At 45.6% G+C, this 16,937-nt stretch overlaps 1 protein-coding gene across 1 annotated transcript in view; it reads left to right on the top strand.

Annotated features, from left to right (window-relative positions):
- Nucleotides 1-13,906, top strand: part of LOC133234712 (uncharacterized) — a 92,652-nt gene extending 78,746 nt beyond the window's left edge. Inside the window, exons 3-5 of the mRNA XM_061395604.1 lie at nt 12,153-12,322; nt 12,802-13,114; nt 13,636-13,906. Of these exons, the coding sequence (XP_061251588.1) occupies nt 12,153-12,322; nt 12,802-13,114; nt 13,636-13,655 (503 nt within the window). The 3' untranslated portion in view covers nt 13,656-13,906. The remainder of the gene's footprint in view (nt 1-12,152; nt 12,323-12,801; nt 13,115-13,635) is intronic.
- The last annotated feature ends 3,031 nt before the right edge of the window (nt 13,907-16,937 follow it).

Raw genomic sequence — 16,937 nt, forward strand, 5'->3', positions numbered from 1 at the left:
CTTTTCAGGAATTTTGTGTAAAGTTTCAAATTAAACATAATACAGGGATCCCTTATAATCCCCAGGGACAAGCCATTGTGGAAAGAGCACATCAAACATTAAAAATCCAAATTCAAAAAATTAAAGGAAGGGGAATTTAAGTATAGTTCTCCCCATCAAATCTTGCAACATGCTCTTTTTGTAATAAATATTTTAAATACTGATTCAGCCGGAACTACTGCAATGATTCGCCATTGGTGCCCAGAGCAATTGAATGCAAAACCATTAGTAAAATGGAAGGACCTCCTCTCAAGACAATGAAAGGGTCCTGACCCATTATTAACTAGCGGTCAAGGATGTGCTTGTATTTTTCCACAGGATGCAGATTCTCCAGTTTAGATCCGGGACAGGCTGATCCACCATGTTGCAGTCCCCCAGACATCCAGTTCCCCCATTGCTTCGATCACAAAAGAGGAGCCGGCCGGAAGGGGAGGCAAGATAAACATCGAGATCTCAGTGAGACTGACGTGGCTGCTGCAGTGCGAACTCCAACCAGAAAATAATTCTACTTATTCTGTTTTGGCTCGTCTACCCTCTCCTTATGTTTTTCTCTTTACCAATGATTCTGGAAAACTTAATGTACATGTGACTTTCACTGGTGGACCCAATGTAGTGACTTGTGAACAATGCATGCTCTCATCTTGTTTAAACCCTCAATATAATGTTTGCTCCTTTGTAGTGTTACAACATCCACCTTATCTTATGATGTAACCACTTATTGATATAACTATAGTCTTGCTGTGTTACAACAACTACAAGATTTAATGTGATCGCGACGATCTGTGGGCCTACTTATTTTAGGAATATCAGCTTTAATAGCAGCAATTACTTCTGTTACTGCAGCAGCAATATCATTGACTCAACAAGTGCATACTGCCCAATATGTTGATACCATATCTAAATGTGTTTCTTTAACTCTAGCAACACAGGAAGCTATAAAGTTGGAGATGAGGGTAGATGCCTTGGAAGAGGCAATGATGCATATTAGGACTGAGTTACAGGCTTTAAAAGTGAAAATGGCTCTGTGATGCCATGCTGATTACCAGTGGATATCCATGACATCTTTAAAAGTAAATGAGACAGATTATAAATGGGAAAAAAAATTACAAATCGTATTTCAGGTGTTTGGAACAGCTCTGATATTGGTCTGGACTTAGGGAAACTTCATAATCAAATACAGACCTTGGAACACTCTCGAATGGATTTTACCACTGCTGGAGCAGCTAATGACTTTTTTCACACCTTCTCTAACTTTATTTCTGGAAAAAACATTCTGTCTAATCTCATAATCATTCTTCCTTGTATTGTCAGGATTATTTGGCAGAACATTCAGAAGCTCACAACTGAGCTGCATCTGGCTGTTTTAAGAAATAAAAAAGGGGGAGATGCTGGGAGCAAGCTCCACCCGTGGCAAAGGTCATGAGAAAGGAGGCTTGGCATATGCAAAGGCGGGATCGAGCCTCAGGAGTTCCCCTGGAAATTCTCGAGCAATCTACCCCCAAAACCAGAGTCTGCCTACTTTCTGCTTTGTGCTTTCACCTACACCTCTGACTTTACAGGGGGCTGTCCCCCACTACCTCCCTCTGAAAAAAGAGTTAGCTTACAGCTCCAGTTAATAATTCCTGGGTGTGACAGTGTTTCAACCTACAAACTCCTTTGGAAGTCCTCTAGCCTGCCTGAATAGGTTTTTCCGGCCACATGTGATTGCTCAGAGCCTCCCAACTGTGAGAGGCATGAGATGTTCTAAACTGTCTAAATACAGATTCCTTTGAGCAGTTAAAAGATTGATTAGAAATTGTATTGGTGAAGGGATTTTCACTTGTTGGGCCAATGTTTGCTGCTAAGTCTCCATATCCCTTACCTGCTGTGTCCCTGGCAGTGTATTGATTAATATAATTGGTGTAAGTAGTAGCTTTAATGTTTGTAACCTGGGACCCTTGAGTTAATTCTTTTTCTTGTTATAGCCCACCACACCTTTGCGCTGTAGGAATGCAACTTTATCTAATGCTTTTGGAGGGTGGCTTCTGACCAATCACCTTTAGAGAAAAATAAGTTTTCTGAAGAAAGGGTCTTAAAATGTTAATAGGCCTCCGGGCCAGAAGATGATGCAAATCACCTAAGCTTTTGCATATGATAAGTTTGCAGGAAGAAAGCCTGGCTTGCTGCATGACTCTACCCCTTCCCTCATTATCCTCTATGCTTATAGAGGATAACTCTATAACTTAAGGTATAAAAACTACTCTGGAAAATAAAGTGCGGGCCTTGTTCACTGAAACTTGGTCTCCCCATGTCGTTCTTTCTCTCACCTTCTGGCTGAATTATTCAGCCTCTTTTCTCCACTGAATTTCCTCACTGAGCTATCCTTATTTCAGCCTCTTTTCTTCACTGAATTTTCCCACTGAGCTATCCTTATTCTATTACGTTTTATATCCTTAATTAATGTTTAATTAAGCAGTTTTTTCCTGATCCTTGCTGACGCCGTCCCCACTTCGAATTCCCTGGATCCACCGCACCGGGGCTGGACCCCGGCAGCACGCCAGGCCTGCCTGTCCATCACCAACTTCCAGAGTCCACCCAAACCCATCATCCAACCATCTCATCCTCTGTTGTCACCTTCTACTCCTGCCCTCAATCTTTCCCAGCATCAGGGTCTTTTTAAATGAATCAGCTCTCCACATCAGGTGGCCAAAGTAGTGAAGATTCAGCTTCAACGTCAGTCCTCCCAATGAACACCTAGGCCTGATCTCCTTAAGGATTGACTAGAGACACCAAAGGAATATTTCATGCAAACATGAGCACAATAAAGGACAGAAACTGTATGGACCTAGCATAAGCAGAAGATATTAAGAAGAGCTGGCAAGAATACACAGAAGAACTGTACAAAAAAAGATCTTCATGACCCAGATAACCATGATGGTGTGATCACTCACCTAGAGCCAGACATTCTGGAATGCGAATTTGAGTGGGCTTTAGGAAGCATTACTATGAACAAAGGTAGTGGAGGTGATGGAATTCCAGTGGAGCTATTTCAAATCCTGAAAGATGATGCTGTGAAAGTGCTGCACTCAATATGCCAGCAATTTTGGAAAAGTCAGCAGTGGCCACAGGACTGGAAAAGGTCAGTTCTCATTCCAATTCCAAAGAAAGGCAATGCCAAAGAATGCTCAAACTACCACACAATTGCACTCATCTCACACGCTAGCAAAGTAATGCTCAAAATTCTCCAAGCCACGCTTAACTAGTAGGTGAAATGAGAACTTCCAGATATTCAAGCTGGATTCATAAAAAGCAAAGGAACCAGAGATCAAATTGCCAACATCCATTGAGTTATCAAAAAAGCAAGAGAGTTCCAGAAAAACATGTACTTCTGCTTTATTGACTATGCCTAAATCTTTGACTGTGTGGATCACAACAATCTGTAGAAAATTCTTAGAGATGGAAATATCAGACCACCAGACGTGCCTCCCGAGAAATCTGTATGCAGTTCAAGAAGCAACACTGAGAACTGGACATGGAACAACAGACGGTTCCAAGTTAGGAAAGAAGTATGTCAAGGCTGTATATTGTCACCCTGTTTATTTAACTTATATGCAGAGTAAGTGTAAGTAAGTGTTAGTTGCTCAGTTGTGCCCAATTCTTTGCGAGCCCATGGATTGCAGCCCACCAGGCAGGCCCCTCTGTCCATGAGATTTTCCAGGCAAGGATACTGGACTGGGTTGCCATTTCCTTCTGCATATATGTGCAGTACATCATGTGAAGGGATAGGCTGGATGAAGCACAAGCTGGAAACAAGATTGCAGGGAGAAATATTGATAACCTCACCTCTACAGATGATACCACCCTATGATAGAAAGTGAAGAGGAACTAAAGAGCCTCTTGATGAAAGTGGAAGAGGAGAATGAAAAAGCTGGCTTAAAAACAACTCAACATTCAGAAAACTAAGATCATGGCACTTCATGGCAAACAGATGAGGAAACAATGGAAACAGTGGTAGACATTATTTCCTTGGGTTCCAAAATTGCTGCAAATAGTGACTACAGCCATGGAATTAAAAGGCGCTTGCTCCTTGGAAGAAAAGCTATGACCAACCTAGATGACATATTAAAAAGCAGAGACATTACTTTGCCAAAAAACGTCCATCTAGTCAAAGCTGTGGTTTATCCAGGAGCCAAGCATGGATGTGAGAGTTGGACTATAAAGAAAGCTGAGCGCTGAAGAGTTGATGCTTTTGAACTTGGTGTTGGAGAAGACTCTTGAGAGTCCCTTGGACTGCAAGGAGATTAAACCAGTCAATTGTAAAGGAAGTCAGTCCTGAATATTCACAGGAAGGCCTGATGCTGAAGCTGAAGCTCCAATATTTTGGTCACTTGATGTGAAAAACTCACTCACTGAAAAAGTCCTTGATGCTGGGAAAGACTGAAGGAGGGAGGAGAACAGGACTACAGAGAATGAGATGTTGGATGAGATCACTGATTCGATAGACATGAGTTTGAGCAAGCTCCGGGAGTTGGTGATGGACAGGGAAGCCTGGCATGCTGCAGTCCATGGGGTCGCAAAGATTCAGACACAACTGAGCGACAGAACTGAACTATGTTTTTAATATTTTGACTGTTATCCGTAGCATTTGCAGCAATTTACATGCCTACCAACACTGCAAGAGCGTTCCCTTTGCTGCACGTTATTGCTAGCATTTATTTCTGATCATTTTTATGACAGCTATTGTAAGAGGTGTAAGATGATCACTCAGTAGGGTTTGATTCGCATTTCCCTGATGGTTAGTGATGTTGAGCACCATTTCATGTATCTGATAGCCATTTATATAATCAGGTTAATGATCCAGTGGAAAATCTGATGGTGAAAATGTGCAGCTCTTTTCTAGGGACAGAATAGAGGGGATTTTTTTCAGGTGGCATAAAAAGCTAATGACTCTTGTTCTCTACGCTGTGGTTCCAAGGGGTGAGACCCATGTCCAGCAGGAAAGCAGGCATGACGGGAGCAGGGCATCACCAGTGTCATCAGCAGAGAGGTTGGGACATTGATACATTTAGTAATTTTATCAACCCTGGACAAGCGGCGTGGGGTGAGGGTGGGGAGCATGTCCCTCTCCAAATGCTGTTCTGAGCGTCCTGCTCTGCCATAAGATGGCCGGCAGGGGGCGCAAGAACCCGTCCTTTCTTCCGTGTGCAGGGCTCCAGAGCAATCTGTCCACTTACTTGCAGGCCATTCTTCCCTGCAGCCAAGAGATTTTTCTTCCCCCAGCTCAGGATGACTGAGGGGACATCACAGTGCCTTTGGGACAAGTGCCTGCGTGTGGCCACGTCTGAAGGAAAAGAGATCTCCCTGTTGGCGCCACAGCACCTGAGGAGAAGCTGTGGGGCTCTTGTCCAGGACATTATTTTCTTAAACAGCAGCACAAAATCAAGATTGTTTGGAGAAGTATCAATAACCTCAGATACACAGATAACAGATGACACCACCCTTATGGCAGAAAATGAAGAGTAACTAAAGAGCCTTTTGTTGAAAGTGAGAGAGGAGAGTGAAAAAGCTGGCTTAAAACTCAACATCCAGAAAACTAAGATCATGGCATCTGGACCCATCACTTCACAGCAAATATACGGATAAACAATGCAAACAATGAGAGACTTTATATTTTCTTGGGTTCCAAAATCACTGCAGATGGTGAATGCAGCCATGAAATTAAAAGATGCTTGTTGTTTGGAAGAAAAGCTATGAGAAACCTAGACAGCATATTAAAAAGCAGAAACATTACTTTCCCAACAAAGGTCTGTCTAGTATAAGCTATGATTTTTCCAGTAGTCATGTATGGATGTGAGAGCTGGAGTATAAAGCTGAGAACCAAAGAACTGATGCTTTTGAACTGTGATGTTATGAAAGATTCTTGAGAGTCCTTTGGATAACAAGGAGATCCAACCAGTCCATCCTAATGGAAATCAATCCTGAATATTCATTGGAAGGACTGATGCTGAAACTGAAACTCAAATACCTGATGCAAAGAACTGACTCATTGGAAAAGACCTTGATTCTGGGAAAGAGTGAAGGAGGGAGGAGAAGGGGACGGCAGAGGATGAGATGGCTGGATGGCATCACCAACTCGATGGACATGAGTTTGAGTTGGTGAAGCACAGGGAGGCCTGGCGTGCTGCAGTCCATGGGGTCGCAAAGAATCGGACATGACTTAGCGACTAAACTGAACTGAACTGAGCAGCACAGAGCTTTCCTTTCCTGGAAGCTCCCTTGTGTTTTCCTTTCTACTTTCTATATTACTGTTTAAATTTTTTTTCATTTAAAATCTTTTTTTTATTGAAGTATAGATGATATACAATAAAGTCTGTGAGACAGTGATTCACAATTTTAAAAGTATATACTCCATTTATGGGACGTGCCTCAATGGATAAAGAAGCCCCTTCAATGCATTAGATGCAGGAGATGCAAGTTCCATCCTTGGGTAGGGACAATCCCCAGAAGGAGGAAACAGCAACCCACTCCAGTATTCTTGCCTGGAGAATCCCATGGACAGAGGATTCTAGCGGCCTACGGTTCATAGGGTCACAGAGTCAGAGGTGACTGAGCATGCACTCTGTTTATAGTTATTGTAAAACATTGGCTATATCCCCTGTGCTGTACAATACTTCCTTGTAGCTTAAACATAAAATTTTGTACCTCCTAATCCCCCAGTCTTATACTGCCCTTCCCTCTTCCCTCTTCCTACTAGTTTGTTCTCTGTATCTATGAGTCTTTCTTTTTTTTCTTTTTTTTTTATTCACTAGTTTATTATTTCTATTCAGGTAATATGTTAACAAAGCTTATTTTACAGCTGGAGCTGGTTTTAAAGGGCTGGTTGGGAGGAAACTCATGCTCTGGGGTCCGTTACAGACTCAGGGTTGTCTTGTGGGAGGAAACCCTGCATGATTCAGAGACGGAAACACATGTGTAAGGAAAGGAAAGAATCAGTGACAAGGACCTTCCACTCCAGGGAGTTGAATGAGATGGGGACAGGGAGGGTGGGTGGGCCTGGTGAAAGACACATAATCTCTTACAATTATGAACATGCTGTCAGTATCTTTTTCTTCACATGCCCTTTGTCAGGTTATAAAAATGTCTATTATCACTAGTGGCATAGAAGAGAGTTTTCCTCCCTGATCCTCAAGGGTACTGAATTATTCACTTATTCACTGCTGCAAAGATCTTTTATAAACATATGCTATGGGCAGACAATATGCATAGAATGTAAAAGTGATTGGGAAAAAAAATTTAAAAAAACACCTAAAATGGAAGTGTATGAAAACACATTAATGTATTCATATTTTTAATATCTCAAAATCAGAATTTTTTTAAATTCTACTTTCATGGCTTTAAAAGAATACAAATTATCTGGAGCACATCTAAAATATACTTTTTAGCTTGTTTTCAAATTACAATATTGCCATGCTTGATATTTTCTCATAGCATAGAGATAAATACTTGTAGATATTAGTTTATTGAAACACGTTTTGCAACATCTAATATGATTACTATTGTTAAAAATAAAAATACCAAGGTCACTACCAAAATTTTTGGAGATTAACAAAAATACCATCAATCAGTTTAGAATATCCAAACAGTTGTAATCTTTAAAATACTAGCAATTGCACACTACTTTAGACAATTTAAGACAAAATACATTAAAACCTAAAATTTAAGCATATTTTAAGAGCCAAGACAATGACTCATGGCTGTTGTTCAGTCACTGAGTAGTGTCTGACTCTTTGCAATCCTGTGAACTGCAGCAAGCCAGACTCCTCTGTCCTCCACTATCTCCTGCAGTTTGTTCAAATTCATGTCCACTGAGTCAGGGATGCTATCTTACCATCTCATCCTCTGCCCCCTTCATCTCCTTTTGCCTTCAATCGTTCCCAGCATCCAGGTCATTTCCAATGAGTTGGCTCTTCGCATCAGGAGGGCAAAGTATTGGAGAATCAGCTTCAGCATCAGCCCTTCCAATGAATATTCAGGACTGATTTCCTTTAGCACAGGCTGGTTTGATCTCCTTGCTGTCCAAGAAACTCTCAAGAGTCTTCTCCAGCATAATTTGAAAGCATCGATTCTTGGGCGCTCAACGTTTTTTATGGTCCAACTATCACATCCATATAGTATGACTACTGGAAAAACCACAGCTTTGCTATATGGACAACTGCTGGCAAAGTGGTGTCTCTGCTTTTTAATACAGTGTCTAGGTTTGTTATAGTTTTCCTTCCAAGAAGCTAGTGTATTTAAATTACATGGCTACAGTCATCATCCACAGTGATTATGGAAGCCAAGAAAATAAAATATGTCACTGTTCCTACTTCTCCCCATTCATTTTCCATGAAGAGATGGGACCAGATGACATAATCTTAGTTTTTTCAATGTTGAGTTTTAAGCCAGATTTTTCACTCTCCTCTTTCACCTTCATCAAGAGGCTCTTTAGTTCCTCTCTGCCTTCTGCCATTGCAGTAGTATCATCTGCGTATATGAGGTTGTTGACAACCTGTAATCCTCCTCTTTCTCTGTTTCTTCCCATATTCTGGATGTCTCAAATAAATGCCTACCAAAGAAACCATAGAAATGGTGGCTTTTTCTGACTGCCCACATAAATTAAGACTGGACTAGGGTACTCTTGTTTTGATTTCATTTGAAATAGCATCTTGGTGTCAGAAAGGGCAGTGGAGGTGGTTTTGAGATGTCATCTGCAAAATGAAGCCTTTTTGGCAAAGATGGGTATGCACTGCTGTTGTAAGTGTGACACCTCACCCAAAAGGGAAATGCTAAGTTCTTCTGCTGGCACAAACAAACTCACAAAAATAAACCAAGCAGGAGAACTGGAAAGATAAACCCACACCAAAAAAGGGACAAGTGTCCCTCATAAGACAAGGCCAGAGAAAGACCCAACATCCTCGTGGCCCCCAAATGCTCTAGAAAATCAATATTCTGTAAGGAAAGAGAAGAAACATGTGCAGGTCCAATGAGAGGCAATGCACATTTCTAGTGTAGCTCAGAGATGGCCTGATGCTTCAGATGTACATGCGGGCAAAGGTAAACACAGTGCAGAGAGCAATGGTCATCACCTCAGCGCTAGGTGCTCAGGATGGTGACAGCCAGCCTTCAGGACCACAAGAGGGAGCAGAGGGCCTAGCAGAGCCCATAGACATCTCTCTCTCTCTCTCTGGGACAAGAGTGTGCAGGATGCATCAAGGTACCACAGGTGCATCTCTTTACTATCAGTGCCCATCCTCAGGGTGGATCCCACTCCACTTCTGGCACAGTTTTTCCTATCATCTGAGATCCTCACCTTTGGTGGTCCAAAGCCGAAGGCCTGGTGGGCACCTGTGGAGACTAAACTCCCTTCAGCTGCTAACACGGCCAAGGGCACAAAAAAATGCCTGTGACCTGTGGCTCACAGATGTAAGATCAGTGCCCTGTCAACTCGACCTGGAGGTTGGTGCTGAAAGTGAGGCCACACCTGACTCACCTTTCACTGGACACAGCATCCCTGCTGGTAGAACTGCTGAATCCATTAAACTGTGGAAATTATAACTGAAAAACAACCATCTTTCTGATAAGGTCTCCAAAAGAGTTTAGGAGCAATGAACTTGGGAACCAGAGGTGATGACATGAATGTAGATGGCAACTTGACACCTTACAACAAATTCACTTCAAATTATTCCTAGACACATTTTCCATGCAAAACATATCACAAATCCAGAAGGAAATCGAGCAGAAATTAGACATGAGCTCTGAGTCTTCACACACAATACAAAAAGGCATTACACAAAGAATAACAAAGGATTACAGTGAACTTTGTAAAATCAAAGATTTGTACTCTGGTAAAGACCTTATGAAAAACGCAAAGGACACAACACAAACTGGGAGACAAATATTTGCATACACAGAGCTTATAAAGGATTTGTTTCCTAATACACAAAGAACATTAACACAAACAAGCCTGAAGGAAAGGTCTGAAGGGACACCAGGCTAAGGAAGGTACACGGAGAGTACACCAAATGATGCCCAGCACTGAGGGCCTGAGAAACACGGTCTAGCTCCACTCCCTGAGCCCTGTGTGACCCTGAATGGCCTGTTCTACCTGGAGGTTCAGACAGATGGACAGGGAGGAAGGGGAAGAGAAATCATTTGTATTTCTAACACTCACAGCAAACACTTAGAATGAGAAGGCAAGTATCAACCCCACTGACAATGATATTCACTGAAAGGAAATACCTAGGAGTCCATCTAACCTAGGAGGGAAGCACCTGTTCTCAGGGAACTGCAAGAGATGGGTGAAAGAAGGTGAAGCCCACACAATCCAATGAAAAATAAGCTGTGCTCATGGATCAGAAGAATTCCTATTGGTGAAATGATGTCACCCATCCCCAACCCCGCTGTGGGGCAATCCAGAGGGTCCATGCTACTCCTCTCAAAATACCAACGGATGTTCTTAGGGCATTGTAACCAAAGAATTCCAAAATTTGTATGGAAACACAAAGGAGCCAAAATAGTCAATACATTCTGATGAAAATCCCTGAAATGGACACACCAGGCTGCCTGATGGCCAATTAGACTATAACACTAGGACTATCAGGACAGCATGGTACTGGTAATAAATAAAACACACAGAACCAGATCCATGGAATAGAGTTGAGAGTCCAGAAATAAACCAAAGCTTCTATGGTCAATTCATCTATGACAAAGGAGGGGAGAAGATACAAATGGGAACAAGAGTTTCTTCAATAAAAGGCCATGGGAAAACTAGATGGTTACATCTGAACAATCACATTGGCTTTTGGTCTCATAACACCTCAGATTCAGTGAAACATATCAATGCAAAGCCTGAAGTTATGAAACTCCTTGAAATAAGCTGGGCCATAGGCTCCTAAATGTCAGGGGCTTCTGAACATGTGGTGGGGGGAAGCCAAAATGGGTCTCTTTAAGTAAAGGAAACAGGGAACCAAAGTACACCAATGGGCTTCCATCCAATTGAACAGCTTTGCAACAGAAAGCTAAGCATTCACAAATCAAAATGGTAGCAAACTGAACATGAAAGAATATTTGCAAGAAGAATATCTGATAAGGGGTTCATACGTAAAATAGACTAAGAACTCACACCACTAAGTCTCCCAGAAACACCACCACACCTATCCCTTCCCCTAACACCAACTCCAATCCCAAACCTTTATTTCACTCTAAACTAAACCCTAAAGCCTAACCCTAAGTGAACAATATACATGCATACATGCATGCATGCATCCACAAGAGAGACAGAGAGGAAGAGACAGACTGAATTTAGAAAGGCCAAGAAAGAGACGGATCTAGAGAGACTGGATGATGGAGACAGGAAGTGAGTAGATTTCACAGAATTTGCATGAATCTGTCTTGAGGTTTGAACCAATGACAGTGCCTATTCACCCTGCAAGGGGAGAAAAGACCCAAGGTGATGAGAGTGAAACACAAGGATGCTGGGAGCCATTGTAGGTACAGCCTCCCCCTGCCCTAGAGACTGAGATGGGACACATGAACCAGAATTTCAATGGAAGAGGAGGACGAGGAAGGTTGATATCAGAGGGGGCAGTGTCTGAATATTACTTTCCGGTCCTCCCAATGCGGGGATCAAGAAATAGGCAGGAAGGGGAGTGGCTTTTCTAGGTCCCAGAGCCCATCCAGGCCTGTTTCTGTCCCATTCTGTGCTAGGTCAGCCCTGTATTGAATTCTTCCTGTGTGAAGTCTCAGTGCACAAGCTCCATGTGATACCACCCCATGGGGTAACCAGGCACTGGAGCTCTTTGTAGGCCAAAAGACCTAGGCAGGAGATGGGAGAATGACCCCTACTCTGCAGATGGAGAGACTGGGGAAACCCTGAGAAGCACATTGCTTGTCCAGGGCCACATCACAGATGAGGAGGAGGAGTCTGGTCTGACAGCAGCTGTGTCAACAGAGCTCAGGCTCTGGCTGCACCCAGGCCTCCCAAGGCTGAGGGGTGGGCTGTGTGATAGTCACTTTGTCTGCACATGGCCTAAGGGTGTAGTGAACAGTCAGAAACCCAGAGGTTCCCTTGGGGAGCTTTGTGTAAGGGACCTCAGCAACGAACCAAGGAAATGATGTCACTTCCTGGCAACAGAACCCAACAGAACCTGGAACCTGGGTATCCAGGCCTCCACAGTGGAGAGGTGCCCCCAGCCAGATCGCTTGCTTCCAAGATGTTCTGCTGTTTGCTCCTGCCCAGAGGCCAGGGCCTGGAGAGAGCTCACAGGTAGAGTGTGTGGGAATGCAGTCAACCCTGCCTCAGGGCCCACAGAGAGGCCTCTGGCCCTTTGCCTGAAGGAACAGGAATGTAACATGGGAGCCCCAGGCTGGGCCAGGTCCTCTCTCCTATCCCACACAAGTAACCCTGAGACCTTTCCCTGTGAGTGTGGATGGGGGTTTCTCTTGGTGTGTCGGCCTCAAGCAAGTCCAGGTGGGTGTGGGTCAGAAGCCTGTGGGCCAGTTGTGTCCACACCCCAGGGGAGAGCAGGTTGGGCACGATGGGGAGAGTCCAGGCAGGGCTGGCTGCCCAGGCTGACCTCACACCCTCAGGTGGGTCTCCTTCATCCTGGGTGGGTATCTGACCAGACACTCATTTCTGCTTATTGTGGGAGCAGAAGTTCGAGTGGGCAGAAGCAGTAGCCACACTGGCCAGGCCCAGCTTGGAAAACTCCAAGCAGGGCTGGCTGATGGTCACTGTCATTGCAGAGCTTCCCACTGGATGTGGCCAATGAGGGGGACACCCCATGCACCTCCCTGAGGGAGGGGTTGGACCACCACCCCTCTGCCCGTGAGGCCCAGTGCAGGCTCCAGGTGAGCATGCCCATGGAGGGGTCAGCCCAACTGGGAATGAAGAGGAAGCATGGAAGGCCTGCTGCCCAGACACCACCCAGGACACACCCCAGGGCCCAGTCTCAGGCTGCCACAGAGCTCAGCACACCCGACTCCAACCCAGAGCCCCGAGAAGCCCTGCCTCTGAGGCAGCAGGAAGACCTGGAGCCCAGCATGGCAGAGCACAGAGGTGAGGAAGCTTGGGCTGTGCATGTGAGTATATGGGGAGGGGTGCTGAGCCACACAGGGAGAAGTCCCGCAGAGCTGGGGCTGGGCCTGGAGCAAAGGCTGGCTTCACACCACCCACCTTATAGACTGCAGAGAAGACTCCTATGCTGGGTATTCTTTGGGAATCTCTTGGAAGTTTTATTTCCCAGTTAGGAACATGGCAATGCTGGCCTGGGGGCAAACTTTTCTTTTCTCCCAGCTCTAGCTCTGACCTTCAAATTCAACCAGGCTCCACTTCCAAGACCTGTCTCTATAGAGGTGATTACTCCTGGTGCAGGACCCAGGGATCCACTGAGGAGAGATAGAGACCTGAGATTTCCCCTCCCAAACACACCAGGCCATCTGGGTACTGGCCAGTACCCTGAGAAGATTGGATCTCTGTGCCTGCAGGACCCCCAGCCCCAGGCACTGATGTCCCACCCTCTTAATGAGAACGTCCACCTTGACCTGCACCTGCATCTGTACCTGTTTGGGCTTTGGCAGGAGAACCCGTCAGGAGATGAGTCACCACCTCTGCAGGGAGAACCTGCCCTGGCTCCTGCCAGAGACCCAGATGCCCATGATGACTGACGCACCCCTGCAGGGAGAACGGGCCTCCACTTTGGACAGAGACCCAGAGCCCTTTCTGGAAATACCTTGTCCAGGGGAGGGGTTGGCTCTGCAGCCTCCATCCCTGTGTGCTCCCCATGGATGTCATGAACTCGCTCCCCACCCAGGGGAGACTGAGTTCCCTTCCCCTGAGCTTATTTTCATCTGGTTTTTGTGCAGCTTTCTTGTGATGTTTTATTTTTTTTATGGCTTCATGTATTTTTTTCTGTTAAGTTTTTGTAAATACATTTTACATTAATTGATGCAATTTGGGAATATTAAGGCCTTCACAATGCTGTGTAACTATCACCACAGTCTACATTCAGACCCTCTCATTCTATTCCCCCCACTTCCCAGCAAAGCCTGGATTCATGTCAAGCACTCCCTGTTCCTCCCTCTCCAACCTGACAACATTTAGTCTTCTTCTTTCTCCATTTCTTCCCGTCCTTTTGGTGTCCACAATCAATGCCAATCACTGAAATGATAGAAAACTGGAATTTTTTCTGATTGAATGTGAAAGTTATAGTCTCTCAGTATTGTTAGACTCTTTGCAACCCCATGAATTCTACACTCCATGGAATTCTCTAGGCCAGAACACTGGAATGGGTAGCTTTCCCCTTCTCCAGGGGATTTTTGGACTCTCCACATATTGTAAGACTAATCTTGAGAATTCTTGTTTTTATTTCTTTTGAGGTAGCCTTTGGGTATCTGAAAGGACAGTGTAGGTACTTTCACGATATCATCTGCAAAACAAAGGCCTTTCGGCAAATGTGGTCAAAATCTCCAGGTAGGCATTGCTGTTGTAAGCGTGACATCTCAGCCAGAAGGGAGATGCTGAGCTCTTCCTGTGGCACAAACAAATTCACAGAATAAGCCAAGAAAGAGAGCTGGAAAAATGAACCACACCAACAACCGAAAAGTGTTCCTCATGAGACAAAGCTACAGAAAACCCAACATCCTTGTGACCCAAAAACCCTCTTGGAAATGAATGCTCAGTAAGGAAGAGAAGAAACATGTGAGGATCCAAGGACAGGCCATGCCCATGGCCAGTGTAGTTAGAGACGGCCTGACCACTCAGATGAAGACACATGCCAGTGTACACCGTTTGCAGAGAGCAGTGATGGCCATCACCATGGTAAGTGTTTAGTCTGGTGATAACCTGCCATGGGCACCACACGAGGGAGCAGACCTGTGTCTCTTCCTCTGCCCCACACCATTCACTCATGAAGGCAGCTCAGGTGCTTTTGGGACCTGCCTGCATGTCTGGCTCATCCATGAGCTTTGACCACCTCCAGGGCAGGTCTCCACCTTCTCTTTTCTATGCACCATGAACCTGCACACAGTGGGCCTTCAGAACCTCAAGAAACTCGCCACACCCCCACTACAGCCAGAAGCCTTCCCAGGCATCAAAACGCCTGTGGAGTCACTTTGGCCCAAGCCCTCGTTCTGGATCCCTGGAGCCTACTACACCCTCTATGGCAAGAATAATCAGGTCCTTTAACACAGATTCCCAGCTGTGAGATCTGAGCTTTGGATTCACAGTCAGCTCTGTCCCTCCTGTGGCAGCCAGGTGGGCTGCAATGCAGGAAAAGGAGCTCATGAGCTGAGTTTTAAGGGAGGCATTGAAAGGACAGTGGTGGATACAACCTGTTGCAAACTGATGGAGGGTCCCTGCATGTCTCAGAAAAGGCCTCTGGTGTTCAAGTGTGGAGGAGGGTCCCGATGGTACAAAGGAAAGAGAGGTACTCAAGGGCAAAGGCTCTTGGCCTCTCCTGTAGCAGCTGCAGTTGGTAGCCTGTGAACAGTGGACAGCCAATGTGGTCACATGAGCATGACTCTAATTTCCTCACAAAGTAAGAGAAAGGGGACAGGGCGTGGGAGTACCCAGAGGGTGTGGTGGGGGTGGAAGAAGGGAGGTGCCCTTCTTCTGTTCAGTGCAAACTGCTTTTGTGAGTCTCAGAGCTGCCAGATGGCAGTTACCAAATCAGGTCCCCATAGCACCCAGTGTTGGGCTGAGTGCCTTAGCCCCTGTCACATGGACAAGCCCCACCACGTGGCCTCCCTGAGTTCTACCAGCAGGAACTGGGGGTTTGTCTGGGTACACACTTCCTTGCTGTAGTTGCGTTACACCCTTCTTGGAGCCCCAGTTTCGTCCTCTAGGATAAGGACATTGATTGCCACCTTAGCAGGTTGCTACCTTAATCCTGTGAAGACTCTTCAGGGTAATCATGCAATAAATAGCTGTCCTTAAGAGATATTGGGCTTCCCTCATACCTCAGCTTGTAAAGAATCCTTCAGTGCGGGAGACCCCGGTTTGATTCTGGGGTGGGGAATCCTGATCCGCTCCACAAGCGACAGGCTACCCAGTCCAGTATTCTTGGGCTTCCCTTGGGCTCAGCTGGTAAAGAACCCGCCTGCAATGCAGGAGACCTGGGTTCGATCCCTGGGTTTGGAAGATTCCCTAGAGAAGGGAAAGGCTGCCCGCTCCAGTCTTCTGGCCTTCAGAATTCCATGGATTTTGTAGTCCATGGGGTCCCAAAGAGTTGTACATGACCGAGCGACTTCCACTTCACTTTCAAGAGATATCACTGAATTCAGATTAGAGTAGAGTCTCCCAGTGACATCTGGCATTTCTTCCCTGAAGCCAGCCAAAACACACACACTTGTATTTCCAGAGTCTCCATTTAGCCAGCTGGACAGAAAATCCAGTGGGGTTCAGACAAGCTGACAAACAACCAGGAGAGAACTCACAAGCAGATGGCTTCCCTCAGGTCTCAGGTGAAGCTCACGGACCACAGCGGGAACCGGTGCTCTCAACCCTTGGGCGCTGCAGCTCCCTCATTCTCAGGCCCGAGGCTCTGCCCTGACGGGAGCAGGAAGATCACCAACCATCCCAGCTAGACCTGACGCCCCTCTTATTGCTGTAGACTGACCTCACCCGGCCCCACCCCTTCCGGCAGAACGAGCCCGCCTCTTCACTTTGATTCCAGCCCTGATTGGTCACTGCCCCAGTCCTGAGCCAATCACGGTGGCCAGGGAGGATGGAACACACCGATTGGCCAGGTCCAGGTCATGTGACCATACTCTCCAGGACACCTGTGAGCCGCTCACCATATGTCAGGGGCGGAGGCAGTGTGATGCCCCAAGAGCAGGGCTTAGAATCAATCCAGTTACTGTTTCATGGGCTCAGTGTCCTG

The sequence above is a fragment of the Bos javanicus genome, chromosome 21 (genome assembly GCF_032452875.1).
Source record: "Bos javanicus breed banteng chromosome 21, ARS-OSU_banteng_1.0, whole genome shotgun sequence".
Lineage (NCBI taxonomy): Eukaryota > Metazoa > Chordata > Mammalia > Artiodactyla > Bovidae > Bos > Bos javanicus.